At 33.9% G+C, this 19,325-nt stretch overlaps 3 protein-coding genes across 4 annotated transcripts in view; 1 reads left to right on the top strand and 2 right to left on the bottom strand.

Annotated features, from left to right (window-relative positions):
- Nucleotides 1-514: 514 nt before the first annotated feature.
- On the bottom strand, nt 515-5,801 carry LOC136803434 (uncharacterized). The gene is made up of 3 exons (XM_067060154.1): nt 4,920-5,801; nt 2,191-2,506; nt 515-1,641 (listed from the first exon to the last, which is right to left on the bottom strand). Exons 1-3 carry the CDS (start codon nt 5,656-5,658, stop codon nt 1,392-1,394), a joined length of 1,305 nt encoding a protein of 434 aa, XP_066916255.1. The 5' UTR covers nt 5,659-5,801; the 3' UTR covers nt 515-1,391.
- A 1,389-nt stretch (nt 5,802-7,190) lies between these two features.
- LOC136803433 (NECAP-like protein CG9132) lies at nt 7,191-17,717 on the bottom strand. 2 transcript variants are annotated; one of them, XM_067060153.1, is made up of 8 exons: nt 17,530-17,717; nt 11,540-11,640; nt 10,900-11,004; nt 10,289-10,370; nt 9,831-9,933; nt 9,609-9,651; nt 8,964-9,183; nt 7,191-8,397 (listed from the first exon to the last, which is right to left on the bottom strand). In XM_067060153.1, exons 1-8 carry the CDS (start codon nt 17,613-17,615, stop codon nt 8,328-8,330), a joined length of 810 nt encoding a protein of 269 aa, XP_066916254.1. In that variant the 5' UTR covers nt 17,616-17,717; the 3' UTR covers nt 7,191-8,327. The 2 variants fall into 2 exon arrangements, with proteins under 2 accessions (XP_066916254.1, XP_066916253.1); XM_067060152.1 differs by having other exon boundaries at nt 8,964-9,186; nt 17,530-17,716.
- Nucleotides 13,710-19,325, top strand: part of LOC136803432 (nuclear pore complex protein Nup155-like) — a 158,958-nt gene continuing 153,342 nt past the window's right edge. The window contains exon 1 of the mRNA XM_067060151.1: nt 13,710-13,716. The gene's annotated coding sequence lies outside the window, so the exon portion shown is untranslated. The remainder of the gene's footprint in view (nt 13,717-19,325) is intronic.

Here is a 19,325-nt window from a genome sequence, read left to right as displayed (position 1 = left end):
ATGTAAGTAAAAATTTAGCAAAATAAAATTTCAAACTGGTATTTATAAACTTTCTAAATTTCTAAATAAAAACTCTGCAACTATAATACAATCTTTAAAAATTAAACCAATACCTATATACATAAATGGACGCAGAAAAAACTTAAAATCAACCAATAAAGGCCATCAATTTTTGCAACTCAAACTTTAATTTTTACAATACCAGAAGGAACGTAGCAATATGGACAGTTAAAAATTTTATCCTAGAACAAGGTTTGGCCAAAGCTTTTGGCTTCGTATAGTGTTAAAAGTCTAAATTTGGTGTTTGATAAACCATGTTCATGATTAAACGAACCAAATTTTACATGCCATTCAAAATGAAAGGGACTTTTTTGTATTCTGATTGTTCCCAAAATGCCATTATATTGCTGGAAATGTGAAAGATCATTCCAATTTATGGATGAAAGTGTCAATTCGATTCACTACTCTGCAATCATTCAGTGTTTTGCAAAACAAAAGGATTATATTGAGTAAGTAATATATGTATGAGTTTTGAGTTCTCTTTCACTTTTCGTATAATATAATACCATTATAATATACAATCATGTAAATATAAACAAGTTTAAAAATATTTACAGCCTTTAAAAGTATTGAGTGAGCCTTAAAACTCTCAACTGAAATCACGTCGAAATAAAATGTTGTATTCCAACCTAATCCAAATTACTTCAAACACAAGCACTTAAATCAAAACCTTACTTAAGTGAAATCGATCATGAAATTAATTTGCGCGAATCTCGCGGCAAACTTCAGTAATTTAGTTCACTCGAGAAATTTAAAACCCTGAAGAAAATGAAAGAAATTGGCGAAAAAGCACGTTTATGCTGTAATGACGAAAGTTTTAAAAAATCTGAAAGTCCAAAAACAGAAACCACTATATTGGCAAGAAAATGAAATTTTATAAGAAAATGAGGCATATTTTGACTTAATTTCCAATGACTTTCAAAACCTGCTGATAAAAATGTCGTAAATGAAAATATTGTAAAATAAAAATTTCAAACTGGTATTTATAAACTTTCTAAATAAAAACTCTGCATCTATGATATAACTTTTAAAAATTAGACCAAAACCTATATACAAAAATGGGCGCAGAAAAAAACTTAAAATCAACCAATAAAGGCCATCAATTTTTGTAACTCTAAACTTTAATTTTACAATAACATGAAGGAACGTAGCAATATATACAGTTAAAAATCTTATCCTAGAACAGATAAGGTTTGGCCAAAGCTTTTAGCTTCGTATAGTGTTTAAGTCTAAATTTGGTGATTAGACGAACCAAGTTTTACATACCATTCAAAATGAAAGAAACTTTTTGTGTAATCTGATAATTCCTGAAAAAAGCCATTTCATTTTTGTTACATATGAGTCACTAATTCATTCAGTATAGTTGGATAGTTCTCATTGGCTTTTGCTGCTGGAAATTCAATCGTGTGATGACCTTTGTTTATACGAACCATTGCATAATTTGGAATGACTGATTTGTTGTTTTGGTGAAGAGACAGGTCTGGAAACAGCTTATTAGCCAGATCATCGACAATACAAGGATCTTCTTCCATACTGCGTGAAGGAGGAGGCGGGACTTTGTCGCTGGTGCTTTTTTTCGGTCTTAAAGAGCAAAAAAATTATATGTGACACTTGCTAAAATATAACTTTTATCTGTGCTTAATAAATCTATATCCCATTTATATAATATCACGATACAGACTATGGGTTCACTAGAATTGGTTAAAGAATACTTCTTTTTATTTGGACATCTGCAATATCAATTATAGTGTATTCCCTTGAGAGAATCATGTTAAAGACCAATATCATTCGTTATCATTTATTTTCGGTACTTTTTTGTTCTCCCCTCAGTAATAAATTGGAACTGTCTAACAAAAAAATTTTTTTCCCAATAATGATCATACATTGGGTCAACCTTTTTTTTTTGGGGGGGGGGAGGGGATTCAAACGGAACTCTGTACAGATATAATCAAGCAAGAATGTTACTCAAAGCATCTAAATATTAACGAGGTAAAAAGTCTATTTTGGTTCGATCCCTCTGAAATCAGTCAATTATTTTCTACCATCTCGTCAAGAAAAGCCTTTCAGATAAGCAAAGTGTGGCAAGTAATAGCTTATTGAATGAAGAATGATGGAATGAGTGAATCTTACCTTCCCCTTCTAACAATCAATTTCTCATCAATTTTGTTGCTCTCTAAATGATCAAATAAGCTAAACAAAAGTTCAGTATCTGCATTTGATGCAACAACGATTTTCTTTTTACTACGTGGTGAATGTCTTGGGGAATTTTTCTTATCATCTGGCGGTGTAACTGGTCGAATGTTTGTGACATCTGAGTTTTTAGCCTCTGCTGAGAATAAAGGTGGAAGTACAGCGTAACTGCTTCCAACCAACTGACTTGTTTGTATTGTTGCAGGCTCTTTCCAAAAGGATTCCGGTAATGCTCTTAACTTCATTGGGACTGGACCTAAGCAGAAAAATGTTTTAAAAATTAGAGAGAAAATACATTTGGAGGCAAAAACCATTTCTTATCCTGTCATTACTGTATTAGCCTAGAGTGTCAGGCGTGGTGTTCAACCTCCATTCAAAAAGTTTTCACTATACTTATACAGACGCCTGATCGCAAACAAATCTTTGTTGTGGCTCACTTTATCGCACCCAATTAGATTCTAGTATTTTCCCGGGCAATCAAAACAACAATTTATTGTTTCTGACAGTTTCATAAAATAACGCGTTCCAAACAAAGAGTTTGTCACCTTTCATTGCTTTTGCAAATAGCATAGCTGTTATTATTTTGCTTTTGATAACAAAATACTTTAATCTATTGCCTTGGGAATTCGAAAATTCTTTGACAAAAGTCATCATATTTTTACCAAGTTTGTTTTCAACTAAGCTAATAGTATGCATCATCTAAAAAATTTATCTGGTATATATGCGAGCTATAAAGGTTCCTATTCCCTAAAATGGTCAATTTCAAACTTTGGCTCAGACATACCCTTCAAGCTGCGACCCTAATCAGTGAGGATCTTATCGCGATTCTCAGATTTACGGAAAATACCAGCTTTTTGCTGATTTTTGCCTCGATTGCCCAAAACCTGTAACCTTTTTAGCTTGAGGGAAGAAAAAAATTAGAGTTTTTGGCTTTGCCAAAAAAACGCCTAGTCAAAATTTTTTCATCTTCGCAGGATCCATTCCCAACCTCAAAATACATCTTTTTGTCTAGGGGTTTGTTTGGCAAATTCTTCCTTCGAAGAATATCGATCACTTTCGTTTTCCCCTGAAGACCGCGAGAGAAAAAATATTAGGGCCCGCGCACTAGGCGGGCGGCCTAGACTGGCTTTCGTTTTGTATAATTTTATAATGACGTATAAGGTAGCGTAATTCATGCAAAAATAATATGATAATCTTTTTGTTTTTTATTTTCAGGTATGCCGCCAAACATTGACGTCATCGTGTATGGATTTAGCATGAACAATAGGACCGACAGACTCGACAAAAGGAACAAACAATAAGACGACCCGAGAATCTTACGATGAGGGTGTTTTGTCTCCGCCTGATATCACGCCCACAGAAGACGTTGTTTAAAAAGCGGGGGTAAAAATAGTAAGTAATAGCTTTTGTAAGTGTTTATTTTGCGAAATATATAACCATTTTGTAATATGGTCTACAAACTAGCATTTCTAGAATTTTGATAATCTAAACTTAAATATATAATGAAGAAAAAAACAAACCATTTCAATTTTATTTATAAGTTTAACCCCCGGAAAAATTATGTATTACCTATTACATAACTTTACATTTCCCGACTCGCTAACTCCCAGAGGAATTCCGATTGTAAACCCGATTGGTTAATTTCGGAACATCTTCATAATGGCAGATAATTTAGAAGTGTCTAGTGGAAAGGCTGTGTGAATTTTCAGATGTCAGTGGTAATTTTGTTGGTTGATGGCTTGTTGAATCTGGGAAGAAAAAAGGAAACAGGTATAGCTTTTTCTAACCAAGGATCTGAAGGATTCGAGCCACACTGCTAATACCCACCCCCAGGAAAACGATAAAAGTGATTTTTCTTTAAAATCTATTTTGAAAATTTTAGGTTTTTTTTCACAAGTTGCAATATCATCATGCAAATTTCCGGACATTTATGTTTAATAGAAATGCAAATTTTTTGAAAAATATACTAATTCTAATTCAAACTTGTGAAAATTTGGTGAATCAGAGTAAAATCAGTTACAGTAAGTAACTTATTATAAAAAGAAAAAATATTGAAAATTAATATTGCCAAAAAAATAAAATATTTCTTGCCAAAATCTTGTTTTGTATTCATATAATTTGCCAAAAATAACATTAGTTTTTTCAAAGCCATTTTAGCAAAACAAGTGTGATGAGGAGTTCTATGGTTCTAAGGAGACAATCAAAAACTTTTATATTCACTTTCACACTTGGGGTTCTAAAGTCATTAATTATTTATAACACAAATTCCTAACATTCTAATTCTCATGCAGGAAAAAAGTTTCTGAATTCTTTATTATAATAATTTGCTGTTTTATCTTTAGTAGTGCTAAAATATCACTTTGTTTGAATGGAAAAAAATCCTGATTAAGTAGTAAAGTCAAGTCAAGTTAAACCTACAAAGCAAAATTGAATTTGAGGGCAAAACGCCCTTCTCATCATCATGTCTGTACGGCTGGAGGGCAAATCTTTCTATTGATAAAGCTTACCCACTTTACCAGCGAACTGAAGATTGGTTTATTACACCAAAAATTTTCAAGAAAGAGTTGAATTAGTTACTTGCTTCATAAAAGAATCATCTTTTCTGAGACTCAAAAAATAGAAGTGTATATACCTTTAATAATTTATTAAAATAAGAGAACTTAACTTACCACGATTTGTTTTAGTACCCAATCTTTCTCCTCCTAGCAATGGATTCGCCAATTTTTCTTTTGGACCAATTTTGATATCATTTGAAATTGATTTACTATTGAATTTTTTGTGCGAAACTGGTTTGAGGTTTTTTGGGAGGGGAAGCAAAGGTTCTAGTTTCATTGGACATTGCTTAGATAATGCTCCTTGTGAGTCCTTTAATCCAACAACTGGAATCTTTTTCTGACATGAATTTAAGATACGTTTCCTTCTCCATTGACGGGCTTGCTCTTTTGAAAAAGAAACCAACTTCCCATTTGATGAAGTAGAATCTTTTGCTTCGTCCTTGTGGTGATTGGAAAGATGAATGTTATCTTCCTTTTTATCAATATTATCATGATTGGGGATTAAATTTAATGCACTTGATTCTAATATTGGTGTATTACAAACACCATTCTGCTCATCTTTCAAACCGAGTTTTGTATCATCATCAAAGGATTCAGAAAAAACATTATCGTTATTCTCATCTGCCGTTGTATCAAGATTGCCATCAAGCTCTAATAGATCAGAAAAGTCATCTGTTGTACTTGTACTACATCTTCCGAAATTCTCTTCACTCAAATCTAAATCAAGCTCATCGTAATCAAAAGGTAAAGTTAGTTCATCCGGTAAAACATCAAATGCATCCTCTACCAACCCAGAATCAGGGTCTTCTTCATCTAATAAAAGTCTCTCAAAATCAATTGTATTATCAGTCATGCTTGTTCAGCTATACTGCAGAAGATAAGAATTCTGATTACTCAATAAAAATGTGTTTTTCTTACTAAATCAATGAATGACATACAAGCCCATTCAACTGCTCATTCCATTTTTCCTGCTGAGGGTGAAGCGTGTGATGTATAAAATTGTTTTTATTTATTGTAGCTACTGGTACCCATTTTGGCTTAAATTTGATTGGACAGGAATTATGTAATCATAAAATGCGCGCCAAGGATTGGATGAAAATGACGTCACGTCAAAAATTACATCATTCTATTTTCCGTATTTAGAGAAGACCGGTTTCTTCCAGTGGGGGTGGGAAAAAGGGTAACAAGAGCCGCAAAAATGTGGTTAATGAAATCTTTTTGAAATTAGGCCTGCCTCTTCAGCAGGGCCTTTTCATTTTACAAGAGTCTTCTTTTTGTCTAATAGATCATCGAAAGTAAGTTTACACGGAATTCATTGATTAAATTAACCTATTTTCATCAATAGACGTGGTCTAAGGACTTGACTATCCTGGGTGTACCAGAGCTCAAGTTTTCTACCGTGAGTATCACAGCTCGAATAAATATCGATATATCTTGAAGAAAACTTGTACCCTGGGTTACAAGTTTTCTTCAGAGAAAATTTTTATTCGGGCGGTGATACTTACGGTAGCATGGGCCCCAGCGAGCCATTTTGAGTGAGGTGGCCAACATTTTGGTTTTGGAAAAAAATGTCGCCACCATGGTGGGCGACGAAGAAAATTTTTCACTTTTTACACCCTCAAAACACCTTAAGACGATATCTATTTGGGGAGAATACGACTAAAAAAACAAAAATCAAATACACGCAAAACAAGTTTTCTTCGCAAAAAGTTTCGCGATCACAAAAGTTACTAAAAAGCAAAATTCACAACAATATTAGCTTTTGTTCAATTTTTTTGCAATTTTAGGTCTAGAAACAATTTCTTGTGCGTATCTAATTTCGCAATCAAGAAACTTAAAACTTATCAAACTGTACTAAATTTTGTTTAAATTTTGCTTGTCACGGTTCTGACAGAAATCAAGAAATCGTTTTCCCTAAGTTTTGGAACAAAATATGGCTAATTTTACCAGAAATTTATACTAGATTTCTACAATATCAAGTATACCATTCTGACTCATGATGAAATTGTGAAAGCGTTTTACATCAAGACCATTGAGTTTGAAGATGAGTCTTCAACCTTTCTTAAGTAAGAAAAAGTGAAGCCTTAAGGTTTGCGCCGTATTTATAATTACGGATTAAGTCTACACCTTCTTTGTTTTTTTACGTGGCATATTTTTCGAATTCTAGCGATATAATTTTTTCCCATCCAGGAGTCTCGTCTCTAGCCCTTCGGGCTCGGAAGTCAATGATCAAGACCCAAAAATAAAATTTCTAGATTGTATTTTGTTTAATTCCTGAAAGCCTTCATTTTCAGGTTTCCAGGTGTTTCAGGGTATGTCTATTTCATGTACGATTTCTTGTCTAGGGAAAGAGTTTTAAATGAAAGTACATAAGGCGCAGCATAATTTAGGGAAAAGTCTCATATTATTATTCTACTATACAAAAATTAAGAAACATAAAAAAGATAATAAAGAAAAAAATAGAGCTAAATTCGCTTATAGCGCAAAAAATCTACAAACGAAATGTTTTTCCCTAAGACAAATACAATCTTCAAGACAAAACTAGATGATATCTATGCCAAATTTAATTCATTAGAATTGATCAAAATTAATAACTATACTCCCTTCTGGCTAAAAAAAGAAAAGCCAAAAATACAAACATAAACGGTAACTCGTAGTAATATCTACAAATTAAACAGTGCGTCCATACCAAATGATTAAAAGGATTCATTTTAAAGAAAAAGTCTTCATAATTTTGAATACAACGACCAATTTTTCACATTTGCCTTAATAAAAACCAATATAATCTCGTTAAAAAAATTTCAAGGGTTTTACTATATTTCAAATTCTATTTCATTTTAATGGATGCACTTTATGTAATTATTGAGTTGTTTGCTATTAAAAATTAGGAAGGAAACAAATTATAATTAATTTTTAAAAAACTGCAACTCAATTTCAAGGATTGAAATAACGATTTCGTCGGTCGGACAAAATGTCCGATCAGAGTTTTTTCTTTAGTTTGAAAATTATGATTTTTGGGTCGGACAAGGAGCAATTTGGGTCGGACAAGGAGCATTTTGGGTCGGACAATATCCAATGTCTTACCGTTATTTCAAGCCCAGCAATTTTCAAAAAAATCACCTTTCGTATCTAGTGCGTTAATCATGGCAGTGTATTGCACCTTATTCAAAAATTTGACAAATGAATAACTTTCACAGAAAAACTTTAGGTTTTACGAATTTTCAGTTTTATTAATTATTTTTTTGTGTTACACATTAGAGGCGCATTTATCACAATTTTGACCAGACACGCCGTAGTCAAAACCTAAACACTTCATTCGTTGCAAGTCCATAAATTACCAATTAAAAATATTCAATTTAATTCATTATCATTGATTTCCTTTTTGTGAGTATTCCATCATTCCATGGTATTTGAAAAATAATCAATCGCAAATAACCAACTAATAACGAAATTTCTCTCAAATTCATTCAAAATAAATAAAGATACCATTGGAAACAACACTACAATTCTACTCATCTGAATTTAAAAAGTGACCCAATTTCCACCGCCACCGCTGTTATTCGTCGTTGATGGATTTGTTGATGCTTGTGTGCTGAAATTCAAAAGATCAAATCATATATTCAACCTACCTTGAGAGAACTTATTTTTTGCGGGCGCTAATTTTCACGGTTGAAAAAAAATATCGAAAAAAATCACATTTCGCTGGAATAAATTCTCACGGGGCGCCCTATTTTGGACACATTTCTTTCATTTTTTTAAGGAATTTTTCAATTTTTTTTTATGCAAAATGGCCAAATATTTAATTTGCGGCTTCTAACTTTCGCAGTTTTGCCGAAAACCCACGAAAACAACGAAAATTAGTTCCCTTAACGCAAATAAGGTGGCTTGAGAGTAGTTTCAACAATATGACGGTAGGAAAAATAAAATGATAATGAAATAAAATTCAGATAAGCATTGCCCGTTAATTATCGTGTGTGTGATATTTTCTTCCTTTATTGAGAACGCACGAATTTCCAGTGTATATGGTGCCGTGAAAACTTGTGAAAGAATTGAAAAGTCACTGCTTGTCCCTGAGCGAGGAAAAATGACTTCTCTTTTTTTAATGAGGGAAAATACCATCTTTCTCGAAAAATCTATTTCAAAAATAATTCCACTTACTTTGATGGGCCGAACGATGAGAAATCACCCCAGTCGGATGTACTTTTAGGTTGTTGTTGAGTCTGTGTTGCTGGTTGTTGCGTGAATGGGTCGTTCGTAAATGGATCTTGTTGTGCAGGCTGTGTCGCTGATCGTGCGTGTGGTACACCTCCTACGGGCGGAGGCACCAGTTTAGGTGTGTTTCCTCCGGGTGGAGGCGGTAGGAAACCAATATTACCACCTGCTAAAATGTAAAAATATCATTAGAATTTTTTCAAAAAATATATTATAAAAAAACTGGGCTAGATAAATACCAGAGTATGAAATGAGCAAATTCTTAGCTTTGGATGAGCTACTTTATGCTTTGAACATTTCAGCTGATTAAGTGAAGGTCTCCTTGACTGATACATTTCACGCAGAAGCGCAGAACACTGTCGAATTTATCTCCTCGTTTATTCAACCTTTCAATTTCATACAGAGTAGAGTTAAAATAAAAACATTCAATTGACTCTCTCTAATTCGATGTTTAAGGGACAAAAGATTCGAATACAGAGAGTAATTTAAATCACTTTTTCAGCTGAGGGGACCAATATTTTAGTTCGAATAATAGAAGTTCGAATTAGAAACATTGTAACCGAATAAAATGTCAAAATCAATTCAGCATACCTTGTGCTTTAGGTTTTGGCCTTGAATCTTGTCCTGATTTATTCTGAAAAGGAACAAAGTATTTACGTAAAAAGAATAAAAAAATAAAAAATGCAAACGGTACCATGATCTTTTGTTGTGCCTTTTATTATTATCGGACAATGATATTGTTAATCCTGGAGATTCTGGGAGGTTGGGAAAATCTAAACCAAACCATTTCCTTAATTCTCAAATAATAGATACCCCGAAGTTAATTTTGATGGTTTGTCCTTCTTTGAAACTCATGTCAACATGTTTCTGTGGCTTTTTCTCTTCTTTGGAAATTTCATCCTCCAATTTTTCGCGTCTGAAAAAAAATATTTAAATTTTCGTTGATTGCGAAAAACAAAGTCAATCGTTTGTGTCAAAATTCACTTAAAAATCTACGAGACAATTATAAGGTTGAACTTACTAGCTATTACATGCATAAAACTATTGCACATCTTGTTTTTAAAAGAAAATTCAATGTAATTAGACATAATCAGGAGTTTGCCCTTTTTATCAAAATTGATAACACTTTTTTGAAAGATATAAGAAAATGTCCGGTTCAAAAGTAATTACTGTGTTCTATTTGAAAAAGAGGTCCGTAATGAGCAGAGTATTAAAAGTTGGTCAGTTGAAAATTAAAAAAAAAAGTTACAAACAGTTAAAAAAAAACATACTTGAAATGGTCTTGAAGAGAAACATTGAAATCAAAAGAATCACCACGATCACTGAAACCCATTCCAATGAATGCATGCCTTCCTAAAATTCAAAGAAAAACTAATTTTAAGAGGAAAATGTGCGAATTGCTTTTAGAAAATCAGATAAATTGAATTGTTACCACAAGTGGTAAACAAAATCGTAATACAAAAAAGTTCATTTCATTCATGTAAAAGTTTATGTCAAATGTCCATGTTTCTGATCTAGTTTAGTATTAGGCTGCATGCATCCCCTCTGATTTTGATATATGGATATGTATCATGGTACAAAATTCCCGTCCGACAGTTACCCCCGTCTTTGTGTTTTTTGAGTTTCAGAAACTTGATTAGCTTGATTAGTAAGTTTTATATAAGAGATCTTTAAATTTCATTGAATTTTAATTAAAAATTTGAATGGCTAGAGGTTAATACAATCATTGGATTTCTGAAGCTTTTCAAGAAAACCAAAATAATGATACATTTTAAACAGCACACAAAGGTATGAATAAATTAAACTGGCAAAAAAAATACTGGCTTATAATTTTATCATAGCTTCACCAAAAACAGACATTAATAAATCCTTGATAAGATACCTCCGTCTTCTTGTATTTTGATAACGAAATATCGACTACTGTCAGATACTGCTTCAACTGTTGGACCTGGATATTCATCGATTGGTGCCTTAGCAAACAGCTGACCTGAAATTTCGAAAAATAAAAGTATCGATTGACGTCAAACTCTTTGAGCACTAGAGTTTTATCTCAAAATCTTTGTTTTTAAGAAACATGTTACAATTGTAGCAGTAGGGGAATTTAGAGGGTATTATTGTGGTATCAGGCCTGGCCTTGAATGGCGTGCTATAGCACGCGCACACGCTAGCACACACGTAAAATTATTTGCGAGTGCTAAAATAGCACGCCTAAATCAAGCAAAAACAGGTATTGAAAGTCCAAATTTAAGGCTTGCAAGTGCTATAATGGCACACGCAGGCTTTTCTTCATGGCCAGGCCTGTGGTATTGATTAAATCCAGCAAATTTCACTGCCACAAACCTTATACATTTAAGCCTTTACATTTTGATTCTGAACTCCAAATCTCTCTGTGTATCTTCCAAATTTTCACTATCTAGGCTCTTCTTAAATGTTTTTTGTCATAGTTTTTAACTGAGATAGCCTTAACGAAAATGGTTTTCCTCCTTATAAAAGAAATAGAAAAATACAAAGAAAAATCTAACCTGACATTTTATCTTCGAAATTCAAAATACATCTACCATTCATTTCCACAATCCTCATTCGAACTGTCCAGTCTGGTTGTTCTAGCTTCCAATCTGCAGCCCTGAATATAATAATAGTCATTTTGAGGGCTGATTTTTTTCAAAAAATTAAAATTTGAAAAAACCCTTGGGAGTGTGTTACCATTGTTTGGCATAAGATTCCACTTCCAAGACTATAATTCCACTTCTCAGACTAAAATTCCACTTCTCGCGAAAAAAGATTATTCATTTGAGTTGAAAAATTAGTCACTTTAGACAGTTTGCAAGTAAACACCATAGATCTTTTGCTAGTCAGGATGTCATATTGAATAATTAAAAAATTCAGCATCAAAACAAAGACATATTAATGCATAATTATCATAAGTTTGGTTAAAGGCAAAGGACCATTGAGTAAAAGCCCTGAATCTACCTTTAAGGGAACTAATTTTAGCGGGAACTAATCATTGCAGTCAAAAGAAATTCAAAAAATCAATTTCTGCTGTTTGGTTTATCCTAAGCATTCTTTCAATTTCAATTTTTCAAAAGTCGTGATGATGATCTGCGGCAATATTGTAAAGCTAGAATCGCTTCGCGTACTCTTTGCTTGAGAAAATGATTGACAGATTAAACATTTTCACCTGTGAGGGAGGTGTACTCCGCGGGTGGCTTTTTTACAACTTGGCGCGATCCTTAAACTGTGCAAAATGTTACTTAGCTGCAGCAGATTATCTCGATGGAAGTTGTTCGAATGTTTACAAGGTCCTTGAAAGAAAATGCTTTGTTTGATTGTCAATGGTTACAGTGCCATTATTAATTTTGTTACATCTGACAAATTGATGTTTGTGAGCGCACTTTACAGTTTGGATTCCCATTACTAGATGCTGTTTTAGAGCTTTAGAGCTAGCCTGACTTTGTCTCAGGAAGTTTTTGAAAAATTTGATTTCTTACACATTTTGCAATTTTGAGGAAAATTTCCTTGGTTTTTTCCAATTTTCAGAAAAAAGTTTCCAACTAAACAATTTGCAATGTCAAAAAAATAGACCTTACACCTAAAAAAAAGTAATTGGATAGTCAGTGCACTGTATACTTTTCATCATATTTCTTTTTTTAGCGTTTGCTTTTTTCGGGGGAAAAAACAATCCCTTTTATCTTACCTAAAGAATCCTTGAAAAATTCCATTGACCTGTGAGTGACAATTACAAAAAAAGTTACAGCTAAAGTTGTACTTTTGAAATTCTTCAATGATTGATTTAGTAGTGGCTTTTAATGAACATGTCCTTTTATACCGGGTGCGCCACAAAAAAGTTTCTCTCTTTAAAACTAATTTTCTAGAAATCTAAAGATTTTAAAAGAACAATTCCTATTTTACTGGAAAGAAGAAAGATAAGCTTAGATTTTAATGGGTCATTTATTAAATTCGATTCATTAGATCAAAAGTTATGCTCAATTGAATAAAAAAGTTACTTTTTGAAAGTACTCGAAAACGTTGAAAATCGACCTATCAAATTTTTATATAAAATTGGCAATCGCAATAACCTTTACATGATTAAAATTTCGAAACTGAAAGGCCGAAAGGGTATAAAATCTTCATCAAAATCACTTTAATTTACTTTTACCGAAATTTTCCTCCGATTTTCGGTTTTAGATTGGATAGAGTCTGTGTAAGGCTGGATCTACCTCGAAACCAATATTTTATGTATTTTCATGAATTTTACCAGATTTTTTTGCCTTTTTCGACGAATTTTCTGCCTTTTATTGAAATTCAACTTTCCTTTACACAACAAAAGGTCATTTAGACAGCTAATTATCATTTTAATGACTGAAACGAAAATACTGATGTATCGTGTAATTATGCTTCTGTTTGATTTGATAGGTCGATTTTTAACGTTTTTTAACAATTTCAGAAAGTAACTTTTTTATTCAATTGAACATAACTTTTGATCTAATGAATCGAATTTAATAAATGAACCATCAAAATTTAAGTTTATCTTTCTTCTTTCCAGTTAAGTAGGAATGGTTCTTTTAAAATCTTTAGATTTCTAGAAAATTAGTTTTAAAGAGAGAAACTTTTTTGTGGCACACCCGGTATCATCCATTTTAACAGTGTGCACTTTTTGTACATTTGATTTGACAGTGTCCCTAAATGCGATCGCACAAGGGTCCAGAACAGATATAATAAAAGTCTGTTCTTCTGCGGAAAATTGTGAGATCTGTTATTGACACTCAGTAACTTTGACATGTCAATCAATAATACATGCTGGAAAAAGCGTCTCTAGAGAAAAACAACATAAAACAAATAATGCCATCAAGATGTTATCAGACGAGTGAACAGCGAGTGTGTGATTAAATTGTTAATTACTTCTTCAAATTATGCAAAATGCTTTAAATATACATTTGGTGATTATGGGATGGCGAAAGTTTGATTGATAAACTTGGTTGAAGTATCAAAACAAACTTGTTGTCAAAGAGATTTAAACAGTAAGTGAAAATAAAGTAAAAGAAATTTTCTTGGGAAAAGTCAGTGGAATCTTAGTCCAGAATCTCATGCTGCAACGATGCCAGGTGATGGCTTCTTCAAAAAAGCAAAGGACACAAATATATTTTTCTGATCTGGCATGCAGGAATATTGTCAGGACCTGCAGACAAATTAGTAGGGTTGGGTATGGGTGTGGTTGGGTATGAGTGTGGTTGGGTATGGGTGTGGTTGGGTATGGGTGTGGTTGGGTATGGATGTGATTTGGGTGTGGTTGTGTATCAGATTGGCTAGGAATTGGGTTATTATCAGTTAGGGTACCAGGGTTGGAGCTTGAAATAAACACTATTTTGTGATTTTCTCTTATTATAGCCTGGTCTGTAGTTTGTACAATATAAATAGCTGTCAGAAACACTCTCTTGGCATGAATCTATGGTGCAGTGGTTAGAGCATTGGGTTTCTGATCATTGGAACTTTGCATTTAGTGGGTTCGAATCCCACCAGGGCAATCTTTTTTTTGGAAAATCATTGGGCTATTCAAAAAAAAATTGTACAGGGGCTTCAACAGGGCTTGAGGGAAGAAAAAAAATTAGAGTACTTTTTGGGTTTGCCAAAAAAACCCTAGTCAACTTTTTTCCATCTCGGCAGGATCCATTCCCAACCTCGAAAGACATCTTTTTGTCTAGAGTTTTTTTTTACAAGTTCTTCCTTCGAAGAACATTGATCACTTTTGTTTTCCCCTGATGGCCCTGAAATATTAGGGCTCACGCTCTCTATGCGGGCGGTCTAGCCTTGCTCTCGTTTTGTATAATTTTATAATAACGTATAATGTAGCGTAATTTATGCAAAAATAATAATAATCTTTTTGTTTTTATTTTCAGGTATGCCGCCAAACATTGACATCATCGTGTATGGATTTAGCATGAACAATAGGACCAACAGACTTGACTAAAGGAACAAACAATGAGACGACCCACGAGAATCTTACGATGAGGGTGTTTTGTCTCTGCCTTATATCATGCCCACAGAAGACGATGTTTAAAAAGCGGGGTAAAAATAGTAAGAAATATATCTTTCTGTAAGTGTTTAATTAGCGAAATATATAAACATTTTCTAATATGGTCTACAAATTAGCATTTCTAGAATTTTGATAACGGAAACTTAAATATATAATGAAGAAAAAAATAAACCGTTTCAATTTTCTTTTATACGTTTAACCCCAGGTAAAACAGTATTAATTCCGATTGTAAACCCGATTGGTTAATTTCTGAATATCTTCCTAATGGCATATAATTTAGAAGTGTCTACTGTGGAAAGGTCATGTGAATTTTCAGATGTCATTGGTAATTTTGTTTGTTGATGGCTTGTTGAATCTGGCAAGAAAAAAGTAAACAGGTGTAGCTTTTTCTAACCAAGGATCTGAAGGATTCGAGCCACACTGCTAAAGAACAAAGAAGAGAAACGTCAGATTCTGGCATCAGTCCACAAATTAAAGTAAGACGAATTTAGAGTAACCAATGATTTCTTGAAAAAAGAACGCGAAACTATCAAAGAATGGCATAGAAAGGCAAAGGAGAAAACAAAATTACAAAAGGATGGCAGCTGGACATATAAGGTTAGAGGAAGTCCTCGGACAAAACTTATTGTGATTGTGAAGAAGCCTCAACTCCAAGCAACGGTAGCTTTTTTATCATAAAGAGTGGATCAAATCCACACGCAAAAACGCGAGCTAATCATTTTTTTCTCGCACGCTCAAGGGGAAAAGGAAAGTGATTGATATTCTTTGAAGGAAAAAAGTCAGAAACAAACCCAAAGACCAAAAGATGTATTTTGTTGTTGAGAATCAATCCTGTGAAGATGAAAAAATTTCTGCTATGCGTTTTTTTCGGAATGCTGAAAAACTCTAATTTCGATCTTCCTTAAGGTAAAGAGGTTGCGAGATTTGGGTTAGCGAGGCAAAAATTGCTAAAAAACTGGTAAAATCGTAATCCTCAAAAATCGAAGTTCCAGCCTGCTTTCAACTATTCCCAGTTAAGTTGGCGCATCTCGGACGTAATATTTTCCTCCTTTCTAGACTGGCTTTTTGTGTGGTTTGTGCCATCCTCTATCTATCTACTTCCCCAGACGGCACGTGCGTTTGCGTAGGTTAAATTGGCGAAATGCAAAAATCGAATTTGGCAAAAAATTTTTGAAAAATGACCCTACAAGATTGACTGTATCTTTTTATTCCATGAAGAGATTACTTTCAAATAAAAAATGTATTAACAATGAATGGGTAAGCTTTCTAGAAATCCAAACATAAATTGCATAGCTTTTACTAAATAGCACTTTAGGATCAGAAACAGTCAAAAACCAGCTTTTTCCAATTTTCTTCAAGTTACAGGAATTAATTCCTTGTTTATTTTGATCTGAAATTTTCAGTAGGGGTGGCCATTATGGTTCCCTTGCTCATATCAGGGGGGGGGCGAGACGGGGGTAAGAGAATTAAAGTTTTTAAGTAAAATCTTAATTATCACCCAAAAAAGTGCCTTTTTTGTCCATATCCTTTAAATAGATTGTCCCAGCCTTAGGCCGATGAAATTTATATATGAGTTTACCGTCGGCCGCCCGCATCTCTAAAAAGCACCCGCATGAAAATTTCATTATGTTCAAAATTCATAAATTTTTCATTATTTCCATATTTCTTTACAACTACAACCTCTATCTTTGTTAAAATCGTCTATACGCATGTTTACACGGGTAAACAAAGAAGATTTATTACAGAAAATGCTGCCGCCCTCAATCCTACAACTGCAGTGGGCGTCCCGCCCATATATCTGCCAAACCGCCCTGACCGCCATTTTAGTTTTTTGCAAAATCTAGCGCCACTGTAGCAATCGATCTTTATTTTTCGTTCGCAAAAGATGCGAAGGGTTTAAGCGAAGCAAATTTTTTTATTTTGAGAGAGCATGATTGGCAGAAATGGTGGATAAGGTGCTGTTGGGAAAATAATGAATAATGAATAATGAAATCATGCCGCATCTATTTTTGGGTAAGTTCACGACGGTAAACTCATATGTAAATTTCATCGGCCTTATCCCGTCCCTATTTCAAGTAAAGATAGACGAACGAGTATTTGACTGATGGTTATGATTTTTTCACAGAACATAGTAAAACTATTCAGGAACTTAGAGCTTTTTACAGAATTTCAAAAAATCTGTTAGTTCTGGAGATATATTGAAAAGTTTAGACATGGGTAGTTCGCGTTCGTGTTTCGCGTTCCCAAACCAAACGCGCACGTGACGGTGTGTCAATCGAACGAATCGAACGCCGAATCAAAATTACCCAGGAATCGGCCGTTCGATTGAGATTCGATTACGTTCTACAATCAATCAATCCCAATTATTTGATCGCATTCGATTACGTTCGATTGGCTTGATTGCGATTCCAAAAAAAAAAAGAAAAAAAAGGGGGGTGTTTGGTTCCTAAATTTATTGACGAATAGAAAGAAAAGTTTTACCTATATCCTCTTGCACTATTCCTTGGGGGTATCTTGTACATAAAAACTTCATTTTTAACACACAGTATTCTTTCATAATCAGTCATGATTGATGGGTGATTGATTTTTCCTACAACATACAAAACAAGGCGACAAGGTGCTACGCAGTCCTCCCAGTGTTTTTGTTGTTTCTTCGATCTTCAAATCCAATCCGGACCGAACGAAAACACTCCGGATTCGATGACTATGGACACACACCATACAATAAATTTCGATCATATAAGGTCCGACACGTTTACTAGTAACCTAGTTGCATTGACCACGCCAATTGTTTATATCAAAAAGTGGCATGGCGTAAAAAAATCACTGAAAATTTTTAAAGTGTGTTGTGGAGAAAGGCAAGTGAAGAAAAAGAAGAGGAACTTGGACATAAGGCAAAGCTGAGGGGTAATTGACATTATATGTTGAATTTAAAGCCAAGTTAAACAGTTACGAAGCTGCTTGATCAAAAATTTTAGACCATTTGTGTCATTTTTTTATTCTTTCAACATTTTCAAAATGTCAGGAGGCAGGGGTTAAATCAAAATTTACGGTGTCGACCATCATAGACCTTTTTTCAAAGAGGCCACCCTGTTGAATAATTATGTAGTCCAGCAGAAAAACAATGATACACCCATGCATGATTATTACAATATGCATGAAACAGTAATTATCCATTGCTGTATCATTGTTTGTATGGCTGCTGGACTACATAATTATTCAACAGGGTTGTCTCTTTGAAAAAAGGTCTATTGCCTCTGCATCATTGTGTACATTTAGAAAGAAAACATATCCATTATCTATAAGACAATTGGAGTAGGGTGTGCTTTTTTGTTTTAGCAATTTGTGTTAACAATGGACCTGCCTTGCGCTTATCACACTGCAGACCCACGACACGGCTGACAGTAGTTAAAAGCTTATATTGCCCGAAATTTTCTGGGCCACTTGGCAATTTTGAGCTTAAAAGTCCTGATGAACACAGACCAAACTTGCCCCATACTCTGGGGCCTATCTAGGCCAGGTTTTCGAGGGCAAAAATCCAAAATTTTGTGGCCGAAACCTCTCTGGCTGCCTGAACCATTAATGCATTTATTAGGACATTAATATTAGAACATTGAAATGTTAGAACATTAAAATGTTAGAACATTAAAATGTTAGAGCATTAAAATGTTTGGGCCAAAAGAAAGATGACACAACATGACCGTAAATGTTTGGGGTATGTTCAGAGCCATGGGTCATTCACGCTGCCATGTTGAATGATTTAAAACTCCAGCAAAACAATTACAAGATGATGAATAATATTAGTTAAAGCATGTACCAAACATTTTGTTGAGAATATGTCTTTCATCTTTAAAATAATCTTTGTCTTTTGACGTGATATATACCGTAAGTTGATTTAATGTTGATATCCCTCTTGATTTCAACACCCTTCTTCAGAGACAGGAATAATTTGAAGGTCTGAATCGCTAATGGAAACTATTTTTCTTTTCTTAGCAATCAAAGAGGAAAAATTTTTTGTTTATCAGAGTGATCCCAAAAGGTGTCGTGGTATAGTGGACATCAACCTTGATTCCTGTACAGGACACAAAGGGTTGATTCCCACTCACAATGGTTCACTTGGCAAGTGAATGAACCTTCGCCCGGGTCAACCCATGCCATGTGAGAGGAATTGGGTAGTAAGTAAAAGGTGCTGATGAGATGCTTACTCAAAGTATCTATAGTTGTGAGAATAGGCTCCAGAACCTCCTGTAACTCAACCACAATAGATAAATAGACCT

This window comes from Clytia hemisphaerica, unplaced genomic scaffold (genome assembly GCF_902728285.1).
Source record: "Clytia hemisphaerica strain Z4C2 unplaced genomic scaffold, Clytia hemisphaerica genome assembly, whole genome shotgun sequence".
Taxonomy (NCBI): Eukaryota; Metazoa; Cnidaria; class Hydrozoa; order Leptothecata; family Clytiidae; genus Clytia; species Clytia hemisphaerica.
Note: the sequence above shows the minus strand (reverse complement) of the source record. Positions and strands in the feature narration are given on the sequence as shown.